Source organism: Dreissena polymorpha, chromosome 3 (genome assembly GCF_020536995.1).
Source record: "Dreissena polymorpha isolate Duluth1 chromosome 3, UMN_Dpol_1.0, whole genome shotgun sequence".
Classification (NCBI taxonomy): Eukaryota; Metazoa; Mollusca; class Bivalvia; order Myida; family Dreissenidae; genus Dreissena; species Dreissena polymorpha.
In genome coordinates this window covers 35,128,696-35,155,554 of record NC_068357.1, presented here as the reverse complement: position 1 = coordinate 35,155,554, position 26,859 = coordinate 35,128,696, and the positions used below count along the sequence as shown (strand labels likewise).

At 36.4% G+C, this 26,859-nt stretch overlaps 4 protein-coding genes across 5 annotated transcripts in view; 1 reads left to right on the top strand and 3 right to left on the bottom strand.

The window, feature by feature from the left end:
• LOC127873659 (heparan sulfate glucosamine 3-O-sulfotransferase 1-like) overlaps nt 1-26,859 on the bottom strand; it is a 202,649-nt gene that overhangs the window by 48,813 nt on the left and 126,977 nt on the right. The window lies entirely within an intron of this gene.
• LOC127873661 (heparan sulfate glucosamine 3-O-sulfotransferase 5-like) overlaps nt 1-26,859 on the bottom strand; it is a 167,409-nt gene that overhangs the window by 19,846 nt on the left and 120,704 nt on the right. Inside the window, exon 1 of one of the 2 annotated variants that reach the window (XM_052417572.1) lies at nt 24,992-25,199. The exons of the other annotated variant lie outside the window; for it this stretch is intronic. The gene's annotated coding sequence lies outside the window, so the exon portion shown is untranslated. Of the gene's footprint in view, nt 1-24,991; nt 25,200-26,859 lie in introns of those variants that run through there. 2 annotated transcript variants of the gene reach the window in all.
• Nucleotides 15,760-17,225, top strand: LOC127872150 (uncharacterized). The gene is made up of 2 exons (XM_052415479.1): nt 15,760-16,243; nt 16,814-17,225. Exons 1-2 carry the CDS (start codon nt 16,182-16,184, stop codon nt 17,223-17,225), a joined length of 474 nt encoding a protein of 157 aa, XP_052271439.1. The 5' UTR covers nt 15,760-16,181.
• LOC127873660 (uncharacterized) lies at nt 18,685-20,564 on the bottom strand. Its single transcript, XM_052417570.1, has 2 exons — nt 20,409-20,564; nt 18,685-20,104 (listed from the first exon to the last, which is right to left on the bottom strand). Exon 2 carries the CDS (start codon nt 19,995-19,997, stop codon nt 18,882-18,884), a length of 1,116 nt encoding a protein of 371 aa, XP_052273530.1. The 5' UTR covers nt 19,998-20,104; nt 20,409-20,564; the 3' UTR covers nt 18,685-18,881.

Here is a 26,859-nt window from a genome sequence, read left to right as displayed (position 1 = left end):
ATTAGCCTGAGCAGTCCACTCAGGCTAATCAGGGACAAGGCTTACATTTAAATTGTAAGCTTAGCTTAGAAGACACTTCCTTGAAATGAAAATATACAATAAAGTGGAAAGTGTTGTCCCTGATCAGCCTGTGCAGACTGCACAGGCCCATTTCGGACAACACTTTGTGCAAATGCATTAAGCGCAGTTTTCAAGACCGAGACTCATTAGATTGAAAAACTGAGCTAGCTATTGAATCCAATCAGGGCTTGAACAACTGAGCTAGCTATTGAACCCAATCAGGGATTGAACAACTGAGCTAGCTATTGAACCCAATCAGGGCTTGAACAGCTGAGCTAGCTATTGAACCCAATCAGGGCTTGAACAACTGAGCTAGCCATTGAACCCAATCAGGGCTTGAACAACTGAGCTAGCTATTGAACCCAATCAGGGCTTGAACAACTGAGCTAGCTATTGAACCCAATCAGGGCTTGAACAACTGAGCTAGCCATTGAACCCAATCAGGGCTTGAACAACTGAGCTAGCCATTGAACCCAATCAGAGCTTGAACAACTGAGCTAGCCATTGAACCCAATCAGGGCTTGAACAGCTGAGCTAGCTATTGAACCCAATCAGGGCTTGAACAACTGAGCTAGCTATTGAACCCAATCAGGGCTTGAACAACTGAGCTAGCTATTGAACCCAATCAGGGCTTAAACAAATGAGCTAGCTATTGAACCCAATCAGGGCTTGAACAACTGAGCTAGCCATTAAACCCAATCAGGGCTTGAACAACTGAGCTAGCCATTGATCCCAATCAGGGCTTGAACAACTGAGCTAGCCATTGAACCCAATCAGGGCTTGAACAACTGAGCTAGCCATTGAACCCAATCAGGGCTTGAACAACTGAGCTAGCTATTGAACCCAATCAGGGCTTGAACAACTGAGCTAGCTATTGAACCCAATCAGGGCTTGAACAACTGAGCTAGCTATTGAACCCAATCAGGGCTTGAACAACTGAGCTAGCTATTGAACCCAATCAGGGCTTGAACAAATGAGCTAGCTATTGAACCCAATCAGGGCTTGAACAACTGAGCTAGCTATTGAACCCAATCAGGGCTTGAACAACTGAGCTAGCCATTAAACCCAATCAGGGCTTGAACAACTGAGCTAGCAATTGATCCCAATCAGGGCTTGAACAACTGAGCTAGCCATTGAACCCAATCAGGGCTTGAACAACTGAGCTAGCCATTGAACCCAATCAGGGCTTGAACAACTGAGCTAGCTATTGAACCCAATCAGGGCTTGAACAACTGAGCTAGCTATTGAACCCAATCAGGGCTTGAACAACTGAGCTACCTATTGAACCCAATCAGGGATTGAACAACTGAGCTAGCTATTGAACCCAATAAGGGCTTGAACAACTGAGCTAGCTGACTCGGCTATTGAGGTAAATATTCAGGGTCTCAGTGGGACCTACAAATGATGACTGAGGTCAAAGAACGCTGACATTTGGGAACAAAATACCCAAAATACCAAAAATTCATTTTGCTCAACACACATAATATATGAAAACAGAATAACACAATGCAATATAAACTTGCAAGACAATTGAAAATACCAAGGCTGTAATGTTTAAAAAAAAAAGAACAAATTAATCATGAGAAAAACATAAATGACATAACACACATCCCAATAAGAAAAACTGCAAAGTTCCCAACAATAAGAGTTCACTGTCACAATAAATGGTCACAAGAGTTATATATTATAACATACAATTTCACTCTCCATTAGCATGTGGTGTGATCTGAAAAGTTTTACAAACAATATTAACACATTTACTAACATTTACTATTTTTTGTAAATCCTTCGCATTTATGATACTTTGGAATTTGCAGTATACATTAATTGAGGTTTTCCATCAAATCCGGACATCTATTATGCCCTTGTCTAAAATCTCTCTGACAAGGGGAATTGCATTTCACATGAAATTGGCAGAACTTTTCTCAGAGTCAATCATCCCCAGAAATCAATTAGGACATTATCAATGGGGAGTCGGAAAACAATATCGGTAGATTATTGTGAACAAATGGACAATTACTTTGCTAGAGCCCCTTTGTCCTTTGAAGTAACAAAGTAATGTATTTGTGAATGATTATTTCAGCTGATTTTTAGTTGCTTAATTTCCTATACAAATGGATAGCACTTGATAATGTTGCTTTATTATATGCTTTTAGGCTAAGTATTGTATGGGTTTACCCTTGGCAGTCGGTTATTATTGGTTCCATTCAAGTACAATTAATATTATGTGCAATGTGCAAGTATGCAGAATGCCTGAAGGATATTCCTACAATAACTAATAGATTGCTCATTTTATGGAGACTAAATGTATATTTTGAAAGGAAGGAATTAGAACAAGATATTGCAACATATTGCAGTTTCAGTGCACACACAAGCTGAAAGAACAATCCAAACAGTCTGCAAATACTTTCATTTTACAACTGGCAAAAACTTTGCAAATAACAACGCTTTTCAGGCATTTGCAAAGCTGTCAAAAAGTCCTTTCAAACCATTTGAAAAGGCCTAAGAAGTAGATTAAAAACATTCTGGAAGTATAAAACAAAAATAAATAGTATTTATAAAAGAGTTTTAGTATTTGTGCAGATATCAACACTTGGCTATTTCTTGATATCAACCCTTTTTAAGAATAATAAATACAAGAGGGCCATGATTGCCCGGTATCGCTCCACTGTTTTTTGTATGCGAAAAAAACGTGCAATGCGCATGGGTTGAAATGTACTCAAGCATGTGATTTCTCTTTCTATCCCTCGTTTCACTGGGTGCTTAAAGCGGGTATATACGATTTTGTCAAATATTTATGAATTTATATAAAATGTGTAAAAAACTAATTATATATATATTTCATTATAAATTAAAATAAAAGTTAAGAAGAACAAGTGTCGAAAAATGCGAAATAAGCCAGATATTCAATTCTCAAATTGAAAACGGCTGTACAGCCGAATTCGCCCGCATGTATATCATACATGTACAATGTGAATCTAAACTTAGTTTAACGGTTAATTTGAATTTCTGCAACGATATCAATTCATACGACACACGAACACTAACTCCAATCCTAATACAAAGACGAATGCTTCGGTTATTGTAGGAAAATATGTTCGTCACAATCGGCTTGGGCCGCTAATTTTTCTTTGCTGCATTTTATGACATTCGGCTTTAATGTATAATTTTTCTTGTCTATTTTGTGTAATTGTAACATATTTTATCAATATATTACAAATAAACACATATAAAAAATCGTATATACCCGCTTTAAAAATTGGAAGGGTGAGCTTTTTATATATGAAACAAGAAATATCTTTAAAAAAGATATACGGCGTTGATTGTGGTTGCAGTTAATGAAAGGTAAAGACTTCAATAAATGAGATCAAAGATAGCGAATGTCTTTTTCTGTGCAGTTCTTAGCTGCAGCAAACGCATTACGGGATGATACGCAGAGTTTTCGCGGCTTATTTTACATTATTACATATTGCTGGTCATAAACGTATAGATACAAAACAGAAAACCAAAAGAAGAATGGAAGTGAAATTAAAACATATGAGTCAATCGGCCACACGCGAAGTATCTGTACATATTTTAAATATTTATACGCGCGTTCTTCGAACAAACCTGTTTTAGTGGTTTGTCTGGCGTTGCTATTTGATTCGATTATTAACAGTATCGAGAATCATTGCGCTCATGCTTAATTCATTGGTCAATATGATGGCATAATTCTTGTTAAATTTATTAAAAATAATATTTATCATGGTATTGTTGTAAAACACATTAAGAATCTATTATTGACATACCATATATCGCTGGATATCTTCATTTAACATCTGTCTGGTCTAAAGAAAATTCCAGTTCACCTGGTTCACGCTATAGCGTCTTTATTATGTAACGATTATTTTCCTGGCCGCGAACTCCGATCAGCACATAGGGTAGAGACGCAGCGATGACCTGTGTGTAAACTCTGACATTCACACACAGTGGCCGCAAATTGACCCGATATACCTCGCGAGTTGAAATGCAATGCATTAAAGTGAGTCTTCGCTTCCACTGCTCTCTATACTTTAACATGTTAACATGTTGACAGGAATATGGAAGTTAGTACTAAATATGAGAACATAGCCTTTAAGTGCAAAAGTTCTCGCGCTGAAAATCTTCTGAAAATAAAAGGTGGACGCACAAACTGTATTGATGTCGAGATTGAGTGTAAAACTGTTCTATCTATTAAGTCTTTTCATTAGATATAAAATTGTTTCATGCTGAACACGCAGTAAAACAGTGTTACAAAGACGCGGACATGTTTCCAATGTTCTGGTCGTATTCTCAAATCAGCCAATGCAGTCAATGAAGTGTATTCATCTGTACTTGGCTGCGGGAAGTTTTATTTGAATTCTATTGGACGCTAACAAAGGTCAGGCTAAGGTGAAAAGCTGGCGTATACAGCTAACGCCGAAAAAAGTTACTACCGTGTTAACTAAACAGACTAAAAAGCCTGGGAATTGTTGCACAGGTCCTTTGCTTATAAGGTAGGTACATTTATCTCTCCAAAAGATATTGTTGTTCTTTCTATTTCAAATATTTTAAGATGCTGAAGATCAAATCTACGCATTTGATTTGAAACAGATTCATAAGACGCATAGGAATCAAAATGCCTTAACCCTTTACCAAACGACACATTCTGGACTTTCCCAATTTGAAAGAGGTTGCAGAAGACAATTAAATTGTAATGAAATATGAAGGAAATGATCAGGTAGGGTAGAAATAATTGTGACAAAAGGAGAAATTGCTCATCTTGAGCAATTTCTCCTTTTTATCCCAATTATTTATAAAGTTGTCATCTACAAAGCCGTAAAATCCTGTTAGAGTTTGGTAAAGGGTTAATTATCTCTGGTTCCTTCTTAGAGCCTTTCACACATTTATAACAAATACAATAGTAGCATATTTCTTTGTAAAGAATCATCTCAAAATATAATTAACAACCCACACATCCCTAAGACCAACAGGCCTGAGAATATTATCATAATCTAAAGATTATTTCTTTATATTTATAAATGTTTTTAATTAAGTAATACATTTGACTTCTCAGATCAATTCATAACTTATTTTAAGAAAATTATAAAATGGTCAGAAATATATATGGATTGTTGAGCAATTGACAATCATATCCACAATTCATGAGTCATGATTCACAAATGGAACAATGAATCATTAGTTATTAAAAAGCAGCATATACGATAGTTAAAAACATTGCACTTCATTAATTCAAACACCTTCTCTTGAATACAAAGTTCGAGTTTACCATGCAGTATCATATATTGACTTTTCATGAAATAATTATGTTCATGGAAGTTGTATTTTTCAAATCAATAAGATATTATTAAACTGGTTTAAAAACTAAAAAAAAGACATGAAATTAACATGTCATCCGAAATATTTTTATCCGGATATATGTTCACTTTCGACATATTTAAATAAAACCCGACTTTTTTCAGTTTATAAGAAAAACATTCATAACACTTTTTCTTACTTCAATTCCTTTGTAAGCAGTCATCATCTGATCTAAAATGGCACTCAATGACAGGGTTTTATCTCATGTTTACATGATGTTGTTGTTGTTGGTCACAGCCACACGGCTGCAGTAATCTCCCCTGGTAAACGTCATATGTTCAGTTTTGTGACCCTCAGGGCAGGGTCAAATTTGAGCCCAGGGGAATAATTTGAACAAATTTGGTAGAGGACTATAAGATATCACTACACACCAAATTTAGTAGCCCTAGGTTCTATAATTATGAACAAGAAGATGTTTAAAGTTTGCACAAAATAGGCCTTATTTAAGCATATGTTCATTTTTGTGACCCCCAGGGCAGGGTCAAATTTGTCACCAGGGGCATAATTTGAACAAACTTAGTAGAGAACTATTAGATGTCACTAAATACCGAATTTGGTAGAAATAGGCCCAATGGTTATGGACAAGAATATTTTTAAAGTTCGCACAAAATGGGCCCAATATAAGCATATGTTCAATTTTGTGACCCCTGGGGAACGGTCAAATTTGATCCGAGGGGCTTAATTTGTACAAACTTGGTAGAGGACTATTAGAAGTCATTACATACCAAATTTGGAAGCCCTATGCTATACGGTTATGGACAAGAAGATTTTTAAAGTTTGCACAAAATAGGCCTTGTATAAGCAAATTTTCAATTTTTTGACCCCCCGGGGCAGGGTCAAATTTGACCCCAGGGGCATAATTTGAAGAAACTTGGTAGAGGACTATAAGATGTCACTACATACCACATTTGGTAGCCCTAGGCCCAATAGTTATGGATGAGAAGATTTTTAAAGTTTTCACAAAATAGGCCTTATAAAAGCAAATTTTCAATTTTTTGACCCCCCTGGGGCAGGGTCAAATTTGACCCCAGGGGCATAATTTGAAGAAACTTGGTAGAGGACTATAAGATGTCATTACATACCAAATTTTGTAGCCCTAGACCCAATGGTTATGGACGAGAAGATTTTTAAAGTTTTCACAAAATAGGCCTTATTTAAGCAAATTTTCAATTTTCTGACACCCCAGGGCAGGGTCAAATTTGACCCAAGGGGCAACATTTGAAGAAACTTGGTAGAGGACTATAAGATGTCACTACATACCCAATTTGGTAGCCCTAGGCCCAATGGTTATGGACGAGAATTTTTTAAGTGTTCACAAAATAGGCCTTATATAAGCACATTTTCAATTTTTCGACCCCCCGGGGCAGGGTCAAATTCGACCCCAGGGGCATAATTTGAACAAATTTGAAAGAGGTTCACCCCAGGAACATTCCTGAGAAATTTCAACAAAATTGGACCAGTAGTTTAGGAGAAGAAGATGTTTAAAGAAAAAGTTAAAGCACTGACGCACGCACGTTGACACAGGACCATGACATAAGCCCCGCTGGCCTCTGGCCAGTGGAGCTAATAAAAATAGATTTTTAAACAAAACACAAAATAGTTGAATACCTATTTGTATCAGCTGTTAACAAGTTATTCAATACTCATATAATTACAATCAACTTCAATTATCCCTCATCCTATGCAAACGTTTGAAATTGACCAATCAGAAACATTCTATCATCATAAGATTGCAAACTTTTTTCAAATTGATTGCTTATCTTGTGCCAATTGCTTGCTTGCAAAACATAATAATCACATAATACGTGCTTCACCAATTCTGCAAACCTTTTGGCAATTATAGTCTAAGGAAAAAATAATATTCTAGAAAAAGCATAATCCTTGCACATGCTTTGACGGGGGTTTGTAGACATATTCGATAGACTTCTAAAAAGCTTTAGTTTGCTATAAAAAAAAGAAGAATATTTGACCACTTTCGTAAGTATTTGCTAACACAAAATGTACATTTGTAGACACTAAATACTTTGGGTTAACAGATATTCATAGCAATAATGCAGCCAAAATCAAATTAAGTTCACATACCTCAGAATCCAAGCAAATCTTAGTCCAAATATACAATTTTAAAATTGTAAATCTTAATTAATAAAATCTTTTTGCTGTTTATCTAAAAATTCACAAAGGTAAACATTCCTGTCAGGGTGAATAGTCTAATTTTCCCTGGTCAACCAACTCACATCAGCACACTGAACAAACACAAGTCAGGTTGAGATGACCACTGGCTATCAAACTGACCCGCAGTGACCAGCACTCATTATTTACAAGAGACTGGCCATCAGAGAGCTACAAAGAACTGAGTGACCATGGTCCATTATTATAACAACCACATTACTTCACCTCAAAATATCAAAGTGTCAACCGGGACATTTAATTACTTCCACACAATTTGCACGCTGTTGTTGTTATATAAAGAGTTTTAAAGGATATATTAACCCATTTATGCCTAGTGGACTCTCCCATCACTCTAAATTGGATCAATTTATTTCCAAAATATGGGATGTCTAGTATATTTATTTCTATATTTAGAATATTTCTTACAGAAATTCCTTTAAGCAAATAGCGCAGACCCTGATGAGACGCCTCATCATGCGGGGTCTCATCTGGGCCTACACTGTTTGCCAAGGCCTTTTTTCTAGACGCTAGGCATAAATTGGTTAAGGCAAGTTGTAAAACTTGATTACACCACAAAGCCCTTCATTCACAATTCATCATCTGATCAGAAAAAAAAATGAAAAGGAAAAAAGACTCAAGAATAAACATATTATTTTAATTAATAAAATCATATTGCTAAATTCTTAACTGGTATTTTGATTGCCATCATTTAAACATGATATATGTGCGTGTCTTTGTTCCTTCCTTCTAGTTGCAGACAGCTTATGATGATTTGCAACAGATGCAAGAATTTTAACACTGATACGCCCAATGACAGCGCGAGAATATTATCTTAGGTTATTTGTAAATAGCACACATATTTATTTAATATTTGGTGTTGAAAATGTGTTAAGTAAACAGTTTTCTATCATAAAAAAATCCTTGCACACAGCAAGAATGAAAAAACAGTACAAAAACTGCTGAAGAAAAAAATAAATGCAACGCACATAAAATATTGCAGCATTTTGTGAGTGGAAAATCTGCAATAATCTTTTGAACAGCTTAAGGAACATGTGGAAAATATTGGAGTGGAAACATCTTGAGAAAGTCTTTATTACCATGAAACAGATAATTTGTAGGGTTTTACTCCACCATTGTGATATGTATTTAATAATTGCACTTTTATATTGTGCAGAATTACTGCAATTTGGAAACATAGATTTAGTTATTATGTTAATTCCAAGGTTATTTGCTATAATTGTTTAATGTGTTTCATATTGTATTCATATTATATTCATATATATTCATATATATTATTCATTATATATTATAATTGTCAACTGCAAAATTTATCATCTCTGAACTGTTGTTGATCAACAAATGTTTTGTGTGTGTCAATTTTAAACAATTGTATTTTTCCCCTATTGAATTTAATTTCTTTATGAAAATAAACTAAATTCTGTTTAACAGTAGTGCAACACATAACAACTTGAGCTAATATTAGTTATCCAAGAAATAAATTTTATTGTTTTAATAGTCTGTTATAAACATTTTTATACCAACAAACTGATACTTCAATGGTGCCTTTTTTATTACAACTAATTCATTAAAAAAGATGGTTAAAATTTAATTTAACTAGACAGAATGTCTTTAAACAGCGCAATTCAATGTGTAAATGTTTGAAACACTTAATGTCTGCTTTTCAATCTAAGAACCTTAATATCAAAAAAAAATTAAATATACCCATTTACACACAACTGCTTTCAAAACATCCTCTTCAAATGATGTGTCAGAAGATCTTGTTTCACTTTATCATGTCCTTCCATACCAGGTGTTAGATTATTCAAGTGACCTTCATTTCTTATACCAACTTTAACTAAGTTCCTCATTTACGTTAACAAAAAACTATAATGGTGATCCACCCATGAGAGAAACATCTACACAGATTAAGTCCACGTTAAGCAATTGTCTATTTAGTTACATTTCCTTTTTTCAAATTATGCAAATTTAATATGTAAATCATTGAAAACCTGCTGAATTAATTAACCTTGTACAATGGAAATCACATACAGACAACATATCAAACCTTCCAGCATATGATGATGGTACTATTATCATGATCAATTACCATCTGGGAAGTCCTATAGCTTTCATCATTTCTATTTGTGTTCTTGTATTGCCTGATAAAAATAACAACAAGACTGACTGCTATAGTTTCATTTGGCGCTGTTATCTCAGATTTCATTGTACTTAAAATAGTTACTTGAATTATGATAAAATAAGTCCTTGATGGGTGTAAGACAAACCCTTTAAATTTAAAATCCTTAGTTATTTTACAACATTAAAAATGCTGTCACAAACTAGATGTTTCAAAGAAAGTTATCAAAATTTGGTTTTGATGTAAAATTGCAAGTGATGAAAAGTAGGCCTTTGTGGTTTATTATTTTAATAGCAGACCAACCATTGTATTATAATCATTCTTCCTAATTCAGGATATTAATTAAAGAGAAATGAGATCTCTGTCATTATAATGGGCAAGCAATGATGGAGATTTACGTAAGTCAAGCAGGCATAAACGCTAATGATTTTTTAGTAGCCAACTTGAACATTTTAGTGGCCCCTACGCTGGTTGCTATGCAGTTGTCAGACTCATCTTGCATTTTGGTTTTTGCAACAACTATTAACCCATTTAAGCCTAGCATAATGCGGCGTCTCATCTGGGTCTGCGCTGTTTGCTCAAATGAATTTCTTTATGGAATATTTTAAATATAGAAATAAATATACTTGACACCCCTAATTTTGGAAATAAATTGATCCAATTTAGAAGGATGGGAGAGTCCACTGGGCATAAATGGGTTAAACACTTTCTCTTGCTGATTATGGATAACTGCAATAGAGTTATCTTTATAACCAAACAACATTTCAGCAGGGGAAATAATTTGAAATAAAGAAATATTGTGAAACGGCTCTGCATTAAAACATTCCAACATTAGATACTTACAGAGCCCTTAACCCATTTATGCCTAGTGGACTCTCCCATCCTTCTAAATTGGATTCATTTATTTCCAAAATTAGGGATGTCTAGTATATTTATTTCTATGCTGCACCATGCGGCGTCTCATCTGGGTCTACGCTGTTTGCCAAGGTCTTTTTTTCTAGACGCTAGGCATAAATGGGTTAAAAACTTATAAATCACGGGTCTGATTCACTAATAAATTTGTGGAACATGCGAAAATTTCATGGTCTACCAGCCTCCACTTCATGTGACTAAATCATGATAAAATATGATAAAAAATTCATTTAACTAGACAGAATGTCTTCAAACAGCGCAATTCAATGTGTAAATGTTTGAAACACTGGTCTGCTTTTCAAACTAAGAACCTCTTTATAATAGAATATTCAAATGTAGGCATTAACAGACAACTGCTTTCAAAACATTCTCTTCAAATTCAAATGACGCTTGTCAGAAGATCGTGTTTCACTTTATCATGTCCTTCCATACCAGGTGTTATATTATTACAAACGACCTCGACTTCTTAAACCAACTTTAATTAAGTTCCTCATTTACTGACGTTTATGAACAAACAATTATAATGGTGATTATAAAAGCATTTCTTCATCAGTTCATTAAATTCAAGCAACTTCAGAAACATTTTCAAGTATATATAAGTCACCTTTACATAAATATTTCAAATACATCCCAGCTGCTGCGAGTGAGTATGAATGGAAGTCGAGATCCCACACCACTGGGCACTCCAACTCCACCACAGCTATACATGCCATACGTCCCGGATCGTCCAGGACAGTCCCTGAAATGCATACCCTGTCCCGCCATGCCAGAAATTTGTCAAATGTCCCGGATTTCAGTTAAACCTGTATGTTCCTTATCTTAGCATGCAAAGCTGTACTTGCCACTGATATTGCGTCATCTCCAAAGCTTTGCCTGTCCGATTAGGCAAAAACGTTACGTGTCAAAATCGATCAATTAACGGGGGGTCCTATTTTCTTGTCGATTGTCTCGTTATCACAGTCAAACAAAAGGGGTTAATTCATTGTGAATTGGCTTGCTCAAATTTGATGGTTGTGTAGTTTTAACTGATTACGCGATGCACATTCATGAATAAATCCAGTTTCACCCGGATTTTCGCGGTGTCAGATTCATTCACACTCATATTGCCACAAACAACACGCCTTTACGCTCAGCGCATACAATGTAAGTTGTAACAGTTTGACGTCATAGCTTAAATTACACAGCGCGCGCCACCCACGTCTGAATTCATCACCCATGTTACACGCAGTCCACGTTTTAAGTGTATACAGTGACTGAAAATTAAATCAGCACTGAACTATCTCATGTTTATATACATGTGCCACTTTTCAAACACGCAAAACACGTGGCTTGTATCTAGTAACGGATGTAGAAATGTTTAATTTGTCAATTGTTTAAGCAATTTACGATGTTAATTATAATGTATTCTTCTTGTTTAAATAACGTTTTTTTTGTGCATTGATCTTAAATGGATGTTAAATTTGTTTATTCCAGGTAAGTTACATAAGTAATTTAACTAATTGGATATCACGAAAAAATGCGTATCAAAAATACATGTATGACATCATATATCGCTATTTGTATACATGTCCCGGAAAATCGGCAAATGTCCCGGAAAATTTAGCACAATGTCCCGGAATCGGTCTGAAAATTTATGGCGTGTATGACCACAGCACAAGGTAGCACCAAAATTAAAAGTCCTCCATTAAAAACTAAATAACTGGACTGATGAGTGAGCACTGAGACTCACTCCAAGTTGTTAGATTAAGTCATGTGACAAGGACCTCATAAACTTTCAAACACACCCATAAATTCTCAGGAATACTGGGGCACTGCCAGATGAATCATTCCCAAGGCTAAATCTATCACAGTCATTCCACATCTGGACACTGGCAGTCACCTGTCACCTCATTGTGTTCACAAACTGAACATTGGGTATGTAATTCTATCAATTATCCAGCAATTCAAGCCTCCCATTCACATCAATAGTCTCACGTGTAATTATGCCTTTGAGCTTTAATGGTGATTTAAACTGGCCCAGAATCCAATAACCATAGTTTAAGTGTTTTGATAATTATTACCCTGTGACAGCATTAACGACATCTGCAATTTAATCAATATATAAAGTAAAATGACTAAAGGCACTTATTAAAAGATTACTAATACATCATCATGTTGGGTAATTACAACAAAATTACACACAAATTATGAGCTCCACTCTGGGAACACCAGGCTTAACCCTTTGCATGCTGGGAAATTTGTCGTCTGCTAAAATGTCGTCTGCTACAGTTCTAAAATTAGCAATTTTTTTCGATTTTTTTTCAAAGAATACTATCAGAATAGCAAACAGTTTGGATCCAGATGAGACGCCACGTACTGTGGCGTCTCATCTGGATCCAAACTGTTTGCAAAGGCCTTCAAAATTCGGTTCCAGCACTAAAAGAGTTAATGCATGCATGCAAAGTATTGTCCCAGATTAGCCTGTGCAATCCACACAGGCTTGTCAACTTAATGGAATTTTATATTTAACCCTTTACCACTTAGATACATATTTTGACGTGTTTTTAGTCCCTGAGAAAGTTAAATTTAACAAGACTATTGCCAAGCAATATATGTCCCCTACTGGCTCCACCATTGTCAGAAATTCCACCATTGTCAGATTTTTTGTTGTTGTTGTTGCCATAGCAACCACAATTTTTGACGTAGGAACAAAATGAAATGACGTGCATAATGTCCATATTGCCATTTATCCATGTTTCAAGTTTCATGAAAAAATATGAAGAACTTTTTAAGTTATGGCAGGATCCAGAAAACCACCATTTTCAGCAGTATTTCTAGTCTATTTGTTGCAATAGCAACCAGAATTCTTGACGTAGGAACAAAACGAATAGAAATTTCACCATTGTCAGATTTTTTTATATTTTTAATTTAATTTGTTGCCATAGTAACCACAATTTTTGACATAGGAACAAAATGAAATGACGTGCATAATCTCCATATTGCCATCTGACTATGTTTCAAGTTTCATGAAAAGTATGAAGAACTTTTAAAGTTCACAGGATCTCAGGATCCAGAAAAGTGTGAAGGACTGAAGGACAGAGCGCAAACCATAAGTCCCCTCCGGTGAAACCAGTAGGATACAATAAAAGACCTTTCTTACTAGATTCAAGTTTTAAAAGCTTCATTTCAAACCCTTAGATACTGATGATCTTATAATGTAGGGAAAATATAATAGAATTACATATAACGACAGCCACAGTAATTTGTTCATGATTATATGACTGTAATTGCCCATAAAAGTGATGTCAAAGCAAAATAATATATCCCTGTGACACTTATATGGAATTACAGAAACTGATATTTCAGGAATAAAACTGGCACCTAAAGACTCAAGGACCAAATACACATAAAAGATTCAACAACTATTATCAGGATCAACAGTATCAGCTGGATTTTAATGGTGGAATAATGACTTGTGTTAGATGTGGGACATAATTCCAGTGGAGAGATAGTCCATCATTCTACCCTTAACCCTGGACCCACCTGACAGGGCCACTCTGGTCTGACAGTTGAAAGGGTTGTATACGGTTGACTTAAATTATTGTATCAAGTGTTACAGCATTTATCATTTAAAGGAAGTCTCTTCTTAAGGAAGATTTAGTTTAGACAGAAAGTGTCATCCCTGATTAGCCTGTGCAGAATACGTAGCCTTATCTTGGATGACACTTGACACACGTGCATTTAGCAAAGTTTTCCCAAAACGAGCTCAAATATTGGGTAGATACAAGAGTTATACATCCAACTATGGCAGTGTTCTCCGGAAGCACGGGTGATTTCACCTGTTACAAACAATCTAGGCGCTGGCTTCTTTTCCCCAAAATATGAATTAGAATGATGCAAAAAACTTATTTTAGAGCTTAGTCGCTGGCTACTTTGAAAATCTAACTAAGTAGTTACTAAAATTTTATGGAAAACACTTGTATGGATATGCAATAAAGCAATTTTGTTGGTTTTCTGAGTCAATATTGAGTCAAGAAACACTTGCAAACTGAGATGAATTCATGTCAGATGAAAATGGTTGTTAATTGCACTGTGACATGGAGGTGACATTGCACTGTGACATGGAGGTGACATTGCACTGTGACATGGAGGTGACATTCCAAATGAGCCGCGCTCTGTGAAAAGGGCGTTTTAATGCATGTGCTTATCACACAGGCTAATCAGGGGCGACACTTTCCGCTTGTATGACATTTTCTGTTTAAAGAAAGTCTCTTCTTATCAAATATCCAGTTTCGGTGGAAAGTGTTGTCCCTGATTAGCCTGTGAAGGCTGCACAGGGTAATCTGGGACGACACTTTACGCACATTCATTAAACCCCCTTTTCACAGAGCACGGCCAAAATATATTTTTCTGCATGTGCTGCAAGTGAAGATCTCAAATGCCAATCTTAATATTTCCACATACAACTCTTCATACGCGCAGTATATAAGGTCTTTATATGCAGACGCGCAACTTTTCGCGTCCAAAGGCACAACATTCAGTACAAACTCCTGCAATTTGTACACAATTGTTCACATCTAAATATGCAACTCTTCATGTTCTCTTCATGTGCACATGTGCTACTTTTCACAAGCCCATATTTATATCTGGCTTATAAGCATACTTATATTATTTCTGAAACAATGGGATGAGACCATATCACAAACTCAGACAGCCACCCAGCAGGTCCTTATCTCACCACCACCCACCCCTCCAGTGCCTACCAGATAAACCAGACCATGGAAACAACAGCATGATAGGTCCTATCACAGAGTAAAACATCCAGAACCGATCCAATTAGTACCACTCCAGACCATTGCCTCTGCCATGATAACAAGGTGATTTTATCCCGTTTAAATGTACATTGTCGTGCACCTTTTGCAATGAAAGCCTAATAGGTTCATGGGTGCAAAAAGGGCACAAGCATTCTTAACAATTATATACCATTGCATACATAACATTTGTGGTTTTATAGCATTTAAATGGGCATTATTTTGGAGCATCCAATAAAATGTCTTATATAAATGCTCCAGTTTCTATTTCAAGGACAGCCATTAATACTGCTGTTGCGCCACAGTTGTATTGAGGTCTTGCACGCACCTGTTATTTCCCATGCGTAAACCGGAAGTCGGCCATTTTGAAGGTCTTCCGAAATAAACAAAGAACTGTCTTACAGCATATACACAAATTGATGATTAATTATAGATCACCGGTGCTTTTTACGCATTAAATATGTCCAAGCGAAAGATTAACGACGCTGAGAGTGATTCCACTAAGTTATTGTATAGAGATGGACTCAGTAATGAGGAGAAAGTGCGGTACGATGAGAAACTGAAAATTCTCGGCGGGTGTGATCCATATGAAATCGTGTCGTGGTCTACTGAAGTATCATTGTTGCCACCTGTCACGTACATTGACATTGTAAATTACTTGCTTTGGTCTCCAAGTGTGTACACAAAGGATGAACTGAAGAGTTATAAGGGGTTAGATGCGTACAACCAGTTTGTAAATGGATAGGTCAGGGACAGAGCATCTGTTGTGTGCAACGATTACACAGTGGTCACTGCAAAGGTAAATATGTTGAAATTTTGCACCATAAACTTCACATACCCAATATTTTTTTATTAAATATTCAACATTGGACTGTAGCCTTGTTGCTAATGTTGTGTTTGAGTGTTCGAGTCTGGCTGCATGAAATATTTTTTTTAATGAACTTAATGATTTTTTTTAATGAAATTAATTTTCTTATGCAGCTCTATGGCTAGAACCTAAGTGAATATAATATTAACAATTTGACATCAGTTATTCTCAATTTTAAGGTATTTAGCAAAAAATCAAATTCCCAATTAAATTTGAAAATTTCACTACGCTTTTATCCCAAAGTCAATGTTTTCACGACTCAATTTTTCCTAATTTTCATGTTTTCACGACTCAATTTTTCCCAATTGGACCGGTACGGGTACTTTTCCCAATAGGACAAAAAATCGCTGATAATGTAAGAGAACATGGAAAGTGTAACGTCTCGTGTCTTTCCTTTTTGAGTAAGGATGTATAAATTGTAGGACTAATTATATCAATAAATCATTATTTAATCTTTTTTTAGGTCCTCCATTCTCAGCGACTGAGGGAGAAACCCCTAAGACCCTGGGTCATAAGCGACAAGACCGGACAGGTGATGGGTGCCCACTGCACGTGTATGGCTGGGTTAGGCGAGGCCTGTACACACATCGCTGCTCTCCTTTTTGCGGTTGACGCAACAGTACGGATTAGGGACTCGAAGACTGTGACTGATGAAAAAGCCTATTGGTTGTTGCCGTCTGCCATGAAAACTGTGGAGTATAAAAAGGTACAGGAAATAGACTTTACGTCAGCGGAAACCTTAAAAAGAAACTTCACCGCCACTCTGGATGCTGTTACATCACCATGTGTAGGCGCAACTTCTGGACCCTCTGTACCGCCATCAACACCTGTAACGCGTACTCCGAAGACACCAGGATTAAAACCGAGGGAAGATAAAGTGCCAGAAGCGTCAGATGATGAAATGATGAAATGAACATTCTTTACCAGAAACTGTTTGAATCAGGTGCTAAGTCTGCCATTCTTGCAATTGTTGAACCTTATTGTGACAATTTCATACCTACAGCAGTAAACACTGATTTCCCTCAAATCTTCTCAGAGTTAAGGGATGACAAGTGCTACGACATGAACTACAAGGAACTTGTAGATCACTGTGAAAAAATAAGAGTAACTTGTACCAAGGAACAGAGTGCCGCTGTTGAGTTCAACACAAGAGAACAAAGCAAGAGTAAGCTTTGGAACTCTTTCCGTGCCGGCCGGATTACCGCTTCCAGAATGAAGTCCGTCTGTCACACAGACTTAGCAAATCCTGCCCAGACTTTAATTAAAGGTATCTGTTACCCGGACTCTGTGAAATTTAGTAATGCAGCAACGAAATGGGGATGTGAACATGAAAAAATCGCTCGTGACCAGTTTCTTCAGGCTATGTCTACTGTACATGAGAACAGTCGAATTGAAGATGTTGGGTTCATGATTTCGACTGAGAACCCTTTCATTGGAGCCTCCCCAGATGGACTTTTCACATGTGATTGTTGCGGCACAGTGCCAGTGGAAATAAAGTGCCCATTTTGTGTAAGGGGGGACACTGTGGACAATTGCAAGTACTTGGAGAATGTAAACGGTGTACTTAGATTGAATCATAAACATGATTACTATTACCAGGTTCAAACACAAATGGGTTGTTGCCAATCGGAAAGGGGATACTTTGTAGTTTGGACAGAGAAGGAATTGCACATAGAGGAAATAGTGTTTGACAGTGAACTCTGGAGTGAAATGTGCGCCAGCTCTAAACAACTTTTTGTTTCTGCTGTCCTGCCTGAACTAGTTGGAAAGTTCTTTTCCAAAGTCCCAACGAAATACAACAGACCACCACTTACACCTGTGGACAGTAATATCACAGCAGATAGTGAAAATAAGCCTGTCAATAAGAAACTAACAGTAAATGAGTTTGGGGACGAAGTGTTCTGTTACTGTGAGCAGGGGGAACATGGAAAAATGATCGCGTGTGACAACTCGGACTGTGAAATAGAGTGGTTCCACTATGCTTGTGTAAAAATTGACAAATCTCCTCGCGGAAAGTGGTACTGTCCCGACTGCAGGAAACTACCAAAGTGCAAAAAACAAAGACTAGGAAAGAAATAAAGTCATGTACAAAACCAAAGCTATATTTTAATAAGTGCCCAATAATACATGTAAATAAATGACATACTCATGATACTGTGTTAATACAATAGTAGGTCATATATCTGTTGTCTTCAAGTATAACAGCTGAAAGAATTGGTGCTTATTTGACTGGAAATGGTAAATGTATAGCATTTTCAACGACTGCTGGTAAAATAGATGTAAATAGTTTTCTAAGTATGAACATTTTGTTTTATACATAAAAATAAATGTTTTCTTTATTATTTATATACATCAGTCTCACTTATTTACCGATTAAATTCTTATATTCATACATATGTGTTTTTGATGTTTATACTAATCATAGATGTTCTACCAATAGCATATAATGGTTTCTCTACAAGTAAGCAACAACTTCCCCATATAAACATGAAATGTTGTTTACTGAATACACTAACAGTGATTTTACAAAAACCATTACAATAACCTTTATACAGTTACTGTTCACTGTTCAATTAAAGTCAATAACAGAATCACATAGATTCACAAGCCCACAACACACTGTGACCAGTTTATCAGTGACTGTTTTCCCGTTTGAGTCTTTGTTCATCAAGAAATTAATTGGCAAAGAGCCATTCAGTATTGTATACTTTTGTCGTACTGATCCGATGACACGTTCCACATGAATTCTTGAATGTGCCAGTTTTCGAGTGGCCTCTACATCAAGTGGTGACAACTGGTCTCGCCCTTTCGTAAATGCTGGAATTTTAACTTGCGCGCAAACAGATCCAACACTGTCGCTGACATCGAACCCTCGGTCAGCTAAAACAAGATCTCCTGGTAGCAATTTATCTAAAAATCCACTATGTTCTGTAATGTACTTGTCACTTACGCGCCCACCCCAGGCATCTGATATGTACGAAACAGTTCCCTGTGGTGTTATACCGATCAGAAATTTAATCGTATGATAGTGCTTGTAAGAAGACCACGTTTCGGCTCTAGCTCTCAGTCCAGTTGGTTTCTCGACATTTACTTCAAAACAGTCTATAATCACAGCACATTTCTTTCCAAAGTTCTTGCGAAATTCCATTGGCATCGTTTTCTGTAATGTTTCACGTTCAGGCCATTTAATAAGTTTTTTCATACGTTTGTACATAACGGAAATAGTTGATGTCAGTAACCGCGAAATGGTTGACTGATTGGTCTCAAACTCGTAGGCAAGGAACATGTTTGATAGGTTTAAGCGTAATTTCACTAGGGTAAGGGTCATCACCTTGAACTTGTTCATAATCAAACTTGTCGGGAGAAATGGTTCAAGAAATTGGTAGAGAATCACTAGGGTTGTATAAGTCTGTAGTCCTGTGAGGTGCTTGACCTTCTCATCATTGTCCCTAAAGTAGTCCATGGAAAACTTTGTTTCCAACGACATGACCCTATCTTTCAAATCAGTGTTCTCTGTGCGTAACTGCTGCAACTCTGACTGCATAGCGTCCATAAGGTCTTTGTCGATGTCGGTTTGGAAATACATTCCAGTCTCCTCAGGTGATCCGTCATTCGCTATTTCTTCTTCAACCGCAACAGCAACCGATTCATCTATTTCAGACTTTCGCCTCTTTCGGTCTAACATTCTGTCATACCTATCTGAACCAGTTTCTGACGCATGCCGTTTCTTACCAAGTTTCAGCGTGGGGGCTCAGTCGGGTGACAGACTGTCATAGAGATACGACTTCTTTCCTGAAATATAAAAATACAAATTTAATAAATCATTTTCATATTAACAAAAACTCATTTTAATAATACGTTAGAAAATATATCTTACAGTAATGAAGTGTGTCTTAAAAAAAAACAACAGGAAAACATCCCATGGACATGTTTCCTGCAGCCTTTGTGATGTTTTAATGAAGTTTGAAGTCATAGGGTAAAATAAGTGGGTGGGGTAATCGAGCATTAAATGGTGGTAAATTCAGGCAAATTGCCGAGTTTTTGTGTATATATATGACAGATTTTATAGCAGCAAATGCAAAATAACGAAGCTTACCATTTACAAAGTGCGCAGAACAGACTCTGACATTCTGTAGATTCTTATTTTCGAAGTCCTGGCCGATATTTGCCAGCCATACTCGGCGCCGTTCATTGCTCAGTTTTTCACAGCCTTCACCCTGATTTGTGATTACTGCAGGCAAGCGGTAAAACTCTAGCTCTTTCTTACGATCTTTTCGATTTGTACAACCCAAAATAGAACATTTAACGACCATATTTGCTATTTTAAGATTCAAATTTGCTCAAGTGTATCGATGTCAATTTTTAGAACAGGGAAGCCCTTCAAAATGGCGGCGGTTCCGGTTGTGACGTCACATGCAATACCTCAATTGGCTGCTTGAAGAGCAAAACTCTTATTTCCATCCATTGTATACAGAAATTGTATAATATGAAACCATTACTATTTGCCAGGTACTAATTTTCGTCTATTTTGTCAGTGGACTGATTGACGAATGTAAGATCTCAACAAATAATTATGTCCAATGTTAAAACAAAATAACTACTGAAAAACTGGTGTAGATAATACAGTGAACTGACACCTGACATTGCTGACAAAAGTAATTGCAGTAAAGCTGTACCTAATGCGTTAACTCTTTCAGTGCGGGAACCGCATTTTGAAGGCCTTTGCAAACAGTTTGAATCCAGATGAGACGCCACAGAACGTGGCGTCTCATCAGGATCCAAACTGTTTGCTATTCTGATAGTATTTTTTGAAAAAATTCAAAGAAAATGCTAATTTTAGAAATTCAGCAGACGATATTTTAGCAGACGACAAATTTCCCAGCATGCAAAGGGTTAACTTCATTTAGGTGGAATAGTTATGATAAGTATTGTGTTTAGCAGATTATTCAGTCCTTGCGCAGTGGATTCGGATCAATGATAATACTAAATTAAAGATGACGATGTGTGATAAAAACACCGGACTGAAATAGATTCTGCGCATTTATTATAAATTAATAAAGAACATATTGATTTGTGTTTGGTTTCACAGTAATTTGTTATAATAACCATGGCTGCAGAAACCTAACACCTTTTTCTTGTATGCTGTACTGAGCAACATCTTAAATTTATATTCCCTTGTAAAAGTTAAGAAAAGGGAAAACTCATCCAATACTGCACCTAACTGTTGTAATCCTGGGTGCATGTTTCGTGTCCCTGAAAAAAAAGTAAAACAGAGGGATATAGAGTGATGAGTGTTGCATTTTTTTGTCCCAGGAGTTCCAAAAAAGGGGGACATACAGAGGGGTATAGAGTGATGAGTGTTGCACAGGAAAAAGCTCAGATTCCATTGCAGCAAATGTGTTTTCTCAGCCTGTAAGCTTCCAGATAAGTGTTCCTTTATCCTCCCTGGGGGCTGAAATATTCATTCAGTCATCACTTGTTTCAAACACAATCTCTCAGCAAGTGATTTACCCTGAATTTTCTGCACTCCAATATGTTTTTGTTTAATTAATTCATTTTTGGCAATTTTTGACTAGAACTTTCTGATTGTGGGCTTCTAATCTGCAGATTAAATATCTGTTAAATGGATTTTGTATCTGCAATCATGCATCTCTGTCAAGATAATGGTAAAATATGCTTTGTTTTTAATTTGATTTATTTGTTTTGCTTGGAGAAGTTGTTTTTTTTAGAAGATTTAAGATAAAGACCAGTAATCACTTTGTTCTCAGATTAAGATTCAGTGGATTTTATTCTCTTAAAAGATTTTTTAACAAATGTCATTATGTTAGCATTAAATTTCTTAGTGTAGAAGACAGTAACTTAAGATGATACGTATAAATATCTGAGAAATTGAGATAGAAAATAAAGTAACACCAACGATATTTTCAAAGTGATACTGTAAAGTAACACCAACGATATTCTCATAGTGATACTGTAAAGTAACACCAACGATATTTTCATAGTGATACTGTAAAGTAACACCAACGATATTCTCATAGTGATACTGTAAAGTAACACCAACGATATTTTCATAGTGATACTGTAAAGTAACACCAACGATATTTTCATAGTGATACTGTTAAGTAACACCAACGATATTCTCATAGTGATACTGTAAAGTAACACCAACGATATTTTCATAGTGATACTGTAAAGTAACACCAACGATATTCTCATAGTGATACTGTAAAGTAACACCAACGATATTCTCATAGTGATACTGAAAAGTAACACCAACGATATTCTCAAAGTGATACTGTAAAGTAACACCAACAATATTCTCATAGTGATACTGAAAAGTAACACCAACGATATTCTCAAAGTGATACTGTAAAGTAACACCAACAATATTCTCATAGTGATACTGTAAAGTAACACCAACGATATTCTCATAGTGATACTGTAAAGTAACACCAATGATATTCTCATAGTGATACTGTAAAGTAACACCAACGATATTCTCATAGTGATACTGTAGTTTCAATGATCATTACAAATGAACACAATGTATGCATGGAGTAAAATGTTGATATCACATACAAAAAGTATTAACACTGGGAAATTTCTTAATAACATATGTGCGCTTATTTTTTTAAATCAAATGTTTAACTTCAAAGGTGAATTCCTCAAGATTTGCCATTAGTTAAGACGGTCAATTGAATCTTTATATTAAAAAACAAATTAAAACAATTATAAATTTAAATATGTACATGTAGTATTTTCTATTCAGTATTTAACAGTAAAAATGATGATGTCAAAAATATTAAAAAATATTCACAGCTTTCAGCAATATTAATTTAATGCATTAGTTTCTTGTGTTTTTCTCAAAGTATCAATAGCATTTACATTATGTATCGAGATCTTTGATTTAAAATGAGCCCTGTAAAACTGGGAAAAATGAATTTAATGCGCGTCAAGTGTTATTCCAGATAAGCCCGTACTGTCCGCACAGCGTAATCAGGGATATTTAACACTTTTCACTTTCATGGAATTTTACCATTTAAGGATGTCTCTTCCAAATGAAATTCCACTTTAAGCCAAAAGTGTCTTGCCCCCTTTATACACCTACATTAAGCCCAGTTTTCCCAGAGCAAGGCTCTCACCTACATTAAGCCCAGTTTTCCCAGAGCAAGGCTCTCACCTATATTAAGCCCAGTTTTCCCAGAGCAAGGCTCTCACCTACATTAAGCCCAGTTTTCCCAGAGCAAGGCTCTCACCTACATTAAGCCCAGTTTTCCCAGAGCAAGGCTCTCACCAACATTAAGCCCAGTTTTCCCAGAGCACGGCTCTCACCTGCATTAAGCCCAGTTTTCCCAGAGCAAGGCTCTCACCAACATTAAGCCCAGTTTTCCCAGAGCACGGCTCTCACCTACATTAAGCCCAGTTTTCCCAGAGCAAGGCTCTCACCTACATTAAGCCCAGTTTTCCCAGAGCAAGGCTCTCACCTGCATTAAGCCCAGTTTTCCCAGAGCAAGGCTCTCACCTGCATTAAGCCCAGTTTTCCCAGAGCAAGGCTCTCACCTGCATTAAGCCCAGTTTTCCCAGAGCACAGCTCTCACCTGCATTAAGCCCAGTTTTCCCAGAGCAAGGCTCTCACCTACATTAAGCCCAGTTTTCCCAGAGCAAGGCTCTCACCTACATTAAGCCCAGTTTTCCCAGAGCAAGGCTCTCACCTGCATTAAGCCCAGTTTTCCCAGAGCAAGGCTCTCACCTGCATTAAGCCCAGTTTTCCCAGAGCAAGGCTCTCACCTGCATTAAGCCCAGTTTTCCCAGAGCACGGCTCTCACCTACATTAAGCCCAGTTTTCCCAGAGCACGGCTCTCACCTACATTAAGCCCAGTTTTCCCAGAGCACGGCTCTCACCTGCATTAAGCCCAGTTTTCCCAGAGCAAGGCTCTCACCTACATAAAGCCCAGTTTTCCCAGAGCACGGCTCTCACCTACATTAAGCCCAGTTTTCCCAGAGCACGGCTCTCACCTACATTAAGCCCAGTTTTCCCAGAGCAAGGCTCTCACCTACATTAAGCCCAGTTTTCCCAGAGCAAGGCTCTCACCTGCATTAAGCCCAGAGCACGGCTCTCACCTGCATTAAGCCCAGTTTTCCCAGAGCAAGGCTCAATTCATTACAGGACATCAGACATAAACAAGATATGTGCTTGTCAGAAACACAGCAATGTCCCCTTTTGCGCCGCTTTGAAGCTGTATATTTGACCTTTGTGCAGCTCCATGAGATACACATGCATGCCAAATATCAAGTTGCTATCTTCAATATTGCAAAAGTTATTGCAAAATGTTTAAAGTTTGACCAAACAAACAAACAAACCAACAGACAGGGCAAAAACAATATGTCCCCCACTATAGCGGTGGGGGACATAAAAATTGAACAACGTAACAAAACTAGAAAAATCACCACATCATACTTGCAAATAGCAAATCCAAACTTTACCCAAGGACACAGTAGGCAGCCGGCTGAAAAGCCATTTATTATGTGCCATCAGATAACACCGACAGATATCACAACTATAACATCACCTTTTAATCCATTAAGCATTTTAACTCACTTTGCATGACAAACAAACAATGCCTGCAACAGCTTAACATTTATACTGTAACAACACCTTTTTAATCCTTTTATGCTCACCTTTTATATCCAACTCATCTCTTATATTCCATCACTGTTTTTAACTAATTGAAGCTTTTTGTTTAGTCCAGGTATTGGAACTCAACAAAATAATATTCTACAAACTTGAACAAGATTCCTGGTTGTTATAGAATATAATTATATCCATAACAGAAACTGCATCCAATACATTCTGCTTGAGAGCATAAAATAACAGATCAAGGGTGGATAAAATCTGCAGCTAGCCTGGTGTTTACATCAGATTAAAAGCTCCAGTAGTAAACACTCCTACTAAACATCCACCACACACTTCAAACAGAGAGCCATGTTTCATTATGTGTAAATATTTTAAATAAATAGTTATTTTTTCTGCAAATGTACATACTTAAGTTTTCGAAGCTTAATCATATTAAGAAGTATTTCCACATTACACAATACATCCAGCTGTAGGTTTGTTGTTAGCACAATTCTATTGAATTTTACCTGTGCAAAATTATCAAAATAAAATATGCAAGGCATTCATGGCAGCAATAATAATGCATATTTGATTTTTTTTCAAGCAAAGTGAAATTATCTTCATAAAGCAATTATGACAGTAATGAACTGAAATGGGAAAAAAATCCAATGCAATTGTTATGTCTGTATCGATCAAAAAGATCAAGGAGTTCCTACAAATGCATTTGAAGATAAACTTGTTACAAGTTTTCAAGTTTCATATACTCATATTACCTTATTTTATATGCATATATTTAGGGACACGGGTCTAAAGCATTCCGAAACTTGTATTGCTCTTTGTTAACCCTTTCCCATATTAGAAGCAAAGTGAAAATGGCTATAAGCAAACAGCATTAAACCAGAACAACTAGATAGTAACTCGCAGTCTGTTCAGGTTAAATGCTGTTTGCTTCTCATCAGTATCTAAGGAATGGAAATGACGCCTTTAAACTTGAATGTAGTAAGAAAGGTTTTAACTTAATTTAACTTTCTAAGGGAATACAAATGCGCCAAAATACGTATCTCAGGGGTAAAGGGTTTAATACGTATCTAAGGGGTAAAGGGTTAAATACGTATCTAAGCGGTAAAGGGTTAAATACGTATCTAAGCGGTAAAGGGTTAAATACATATCTAAGTGGTAAAGGGTTAAATACCTATCTAAGTGGTAAAGGGTTAAATACCTATCTAAGGGGTAAAGGGTTAAATATGTTTCTAAGGGGTAAAGGGTTAAATACGTTTCTAAGGGGTAAAGGGTTAAATATGTTTCTAAGTGGTAAAGGGTTAAATACCTATCTAAGGGGTAAAGGGTTAAATATGTTTCTAAGGGGTAAAGGGTTAAATACCTATCTAAGGGGTAAAGGGTTAAATATGTATCTAAGGGGTAAAGGGTTAAATACGTTTCTAAGGGGTAAAGGGTTAAATACGTATCTAAGGGGTAAAGTGTTAAATACCTATCTAAGGGGTAAAGGTTTAAATACGTTTCTAAGGGGTAAAGGGTTAAATACATATCTAAGGGGTAAAGGGTTAAATACGTTTCTAAGGGGTAAAGGGTTAAATACGTTTCTAAGGGGTAAAGGGTTAAATACGTTTCTAAGGGGTAAAGGGTTAAATACGTTTCTAAGGGATAAAGGATTAATACGTATCTAAGGGGTAAAGGGTTAAATATGTATCTAAGGGATAAAGGATAAATACGTATCTAAGGGGTAAAGGGTTTTAAATATGTATCTAAGGGGTAAAGGGTTAAATATGTTTCTAAGGGGTAAAGGGTTAAATACGTTTCTAAGGGGTAAAGGGTTAAATATGTATCTAAGGGGTAAAGGATTAATACGTATCTAAGGGGTAAAGGGTTAAATACGTATCTAAGGGGTAAAGGGTTAAATATGTTTCTAAGGGGT